Raw genomic sequence first — 3552 nt, 5'->3', positions numbered from 1 at the left:
AAGCCTTATAGCTTCTGGAAATATTAAAATATTATACTTCGGATACAAAAATGATCCTATTTGGATTTAAGGCATCTTGAATTCACAAAACCATTATTATGACTTTCAAAAATTTAGATAAGTCTCAATTTTAACAGCAATTCATGTAGAATGTATGTCATTTTTCAAGACTGGAAGCAGGAGTCTGAACTAGAATTGACAGCTGGAAAAATTGAGCTCGAGAAAACCTGGGGATCCATCCTGCAGGCTCCAGGAAAACTACCCCGCTGAGCCAGTGTCTACTGCTGCATCTAAGGAAGAGGCAGTGCTGTACTGCGGGACAGGGAGGACACCCACTATCTTCTGTGTGTAAACTCCAGCCACCATTCTGAACGGAAAAGGTCTGAAGCTTGGTGGGAACACTGCTACTTACAGGCAATCAACTGGGAGCTGGGGTCAGGACACTTGCCTTTTCTTTTGCTTTGCTTTCGTTCTTCATCCCTGATTTTCCGCTCAGCTCCCTATATGTCAAGAGAAGACAAGATACGATTCTGTTTTCCAATCTTTAAAATATTTAACTCTTATCCTGACCAGTGGGGGGAAAAACCTTTCTCTCTTCCTTGGACAGGAACTCCCTTACTATATAAATGAGGTTATCATAGTAGTTTCTTCTAAAAAGATTAGTCTTAAAAATTATTTTTAATTCTATGAAATCACAAGGAACAACATTTATTTGAAAAACAAACAAATAAAAGCAAAACTCTGGCCAGACACAGTAGCTCACGCCTGTAATCCCAGCACTTTGGAAGACCAAGGCAGGTGGATCGTTTGAACTCAGGAGTTTGAGACCAGCCTGGCCAACATGGTGAAACCCTGCCTCTACTAAAAATACAAAAATTAGTAAGGCATGGTGGCAGGCACCTGTAGTCCCAACTACTTGGGAGGCTGAGGCAGGAGGATCACTTGAACCCGAGCGGTGGAAGTTGCAGTGAGCCAAGGTCACACCATTGCACTCCAGCCTGGGTGACAGAGTGAGACTCCATCTTAAAAAAAAGAGAAAAAGTGTACTCAGAGTCCTAGAAAAAGGATACCCATGTTCTCTGTAGATCAACAGAGCAAAGACTAATAGCACCATGCAACTGAACCCACAACAATTTTTAAAAGAACCATTATTAGTAATAAACATGACCTAAAATCAAGCAATTAAGTATATTAAAAACATAACATTTAATCATTTTGCTTGATTTATTGGAATTAATTTCTGAATGGTACAGATTTCTTTACATAGTTACCTAGTTTAGGATGAACTGGTAGCTTATTTTTCCATTACATAAATCTGCTGATAGCAAAGAGATGCAATAAAAATCCGACTGATCTTAGCATTATTATATAATAAGGAACGCATTTTAAAAACGGAATATAAAACCACCTTCTGCCTTTTCTAGAAAGTGCTAGTATACTAACACAGTTGATATACAACCTGCTTATAAAAATTGCTATGTAACATTGACAAAATAGTCCTTCCTTGACATAGAAAAACAGGTAAATATCCCTAATCTCCTGGCCATTATTGAAGTTGGTCTGGATCACTCTGTCCCTTCTAACAGTCTAACCGTAACTTTGTTCTGATGATAAACAACACCCTCCTCTAAAAGGTGGATGGTACAGTCCTATTACAAAATAGGACGGTCCCTCTTTATCTATGAATCTATAAAGAATAATAAGGCATTTCTGCTTCTACATAACATGGGGTAACACAGATCAGATTTAGCCTCCACCCTGAAACAACAAAAACCAGACAAAATGCATGAAACAAGGATGAGAAGGCCCTGACCAGCAGGCAACAAAGAACAGCGATCCCTGGGAGACAGGAATGTATGGTAAGCCCTACACCTATGCAGGCTGCTGCCTTCAGAGTTCCCAGGCTGTGGCATGGGAAGGGGAGCCTGGGTGGTCTCAGTCCAGGTGCCGTAGGTTGAGGACACCTTCAGAAAGAGCTGAAGTCCACAGTGACCAAGGCAGCAGGACAAAGTACCACAGAAGAAAGAACTCCGAGATCTTCAGGGAGTCCCCCTCCGGTATGTGGCCGGGTACCAACAGGGACATAGGTGCCAGGACACTGCCCAAGACCAGGGGTCAGGGTTGGGAACTGCCATCTGAAAAGATTAGAGCAACAGTGCCTGAAACCCACACAGAGCCAGAAATTCTAACTATTCCCCCCAACGACTGGAAAAACTTATAATAAGCAGGGCACTTGGTAGAATATTCAGGAAAATCCTGCTCAGAAGCGCAGAATGATTAGCCTTACATTTAGCACAGCTCCAGAACCACCTATCAAATCACAGACATAAGATCTGGAAGATCAAATGGTTTCCAACAAACTTAACCAGATTTCAGGACAAAATTCAAGGAGATTCACAATAATACAAAAATGTCCAGCACCCAGGAAGGTGAAAATCAAAAAAAAAAAAAAAAAAAGTGAAAACAAAAAAAAAAAAAAAAAAAAAAAAAAAAAAAAGGCTTTAGGCTCATTCACTGTGCTCAGCCACTGTGTACCTGGGGCAAAAGCTAGGGCAATGGACCAGGCCTCTGATAGCAAACATACTTCCAGTTACCCAGCACCTTCTAAAAATCTTAAAAAAAGACAAGTTCCCTTAATAGGATGAAAAGAATTGCCCCCCCCATCCCCGGCCACCGCCATGAAAAGAAGTCCAATATTTTTGAGTAGGAAAAAATCAAGATCTTGCTGCCTTAGTTCAATGGACCATCCACTCATCCGTGGTTGCTCCCCAGTTCCGAGCCAGCACAAACATCTCCCTCCAGACTCGACGAACCTTCCAGGCTTTCCCTGCATCGAATCCAGGTCAGCTCCTGGCTCTGCACCAGGCAAAAATGAGCCTCTCTTTTCCAGAAATAAAGGAGTTACACCAGAGAAAACAGGTCATGCAGAGATCCTTCGGGGCCCTGCGCTTTCTCTTCTTGCCTCCCTGAGGCTGTAGGGAATTCACACCTCTCTTTCCCCATGCTTAGTGAAGGGTCTTTGGGGAAGAGGTCTGTGAAGCCACAGTTCTTTGTGATTCATCCTTTCAGACACGGCTAAAGAGCTCCCGTGCAGGGGTGACCGCCTACACAGCCAGCAGCTGGGCTCAGAGGGTCCTTGTCAGACATGCCCAACAAAACGTACTTATCAACCCTTCTTTCAGTCAAAATGCAATTTTAAAAATCTCTATATAATGTGTCTTTGCAAGGCCAAAACAGTAACTGTTCACTTAAAATAAGCTATTTTAGGCCAGATGTGGTGGCTCACACCTGCAATCCCAGCACTTTGGGAGGCCGAAGTGGGTAGATCACCTGAGGTTGGGAGTTCGAGACCCGCCTGTCCAACATGGGGAAACCCTGTCTCTACCAAAAATACAAAATTAGCTGGGCGTGGTGGCGCATACCTGTAACCCCAGCTACCTGGGAAGCTGAAGCAGGAGAATCGCTTGAACCCAGGAGGTGGAGGTTACAGTGTGCCAAGATCTCGCCATTGCATTCCAGCCTGGGCAACAAGAGCAAAACTCCATCTCAAAA

The 3552-nt window shown here is 43.2% G+C and overlaps 1 protein-coding gene across 3 annotated transcripts in view; it reads right to left on the bottom strand.

Moving 5' to 3' along the window:
• The window catches only part of GRHL1 (grainyhead like transcription factor 1), a 52198-nt gene that overhangs the window by 10954 nt on the left and 37692 nt on the right, over positions 1-3552 (bottom strand). For 2 of the 3 annotated variants that reach the window (XM_017525371.1, XM_017525384.2), the window contains one exon: positions 413-500. In XM_017525371.1, coding sequence (XP_017380860.1) covers positions 413-500 — 88 coding nt within the window. The remainder of the gene's footprint in view (positions 1-412; positions 501-3552) is intronic. The other variant, XM_017525375.1, reaches the window with a different exon arrangement.

The sequence above is a fragment of the Cebus imitator genome, unplaced genomic scaffold (genome assembly GCF_001604975.1).
Source record: "Cebus imitator isolate Cc_AM_T3 unplaced genomic scaffold, Cebus_imitator-1.0 Scaffold1, whole genome shotgun sequence".
Classification (NCBI taxonomy): Eukaryota; Metazoa; Chordata; class Mammalia; order Primates; family Cebidae; genus Cebus; species Cebus imitator.
Note: the sequence above shows the minus strand (reverse complement) of the source record. Positions and strands in the feature narration are given on the sequence as shown.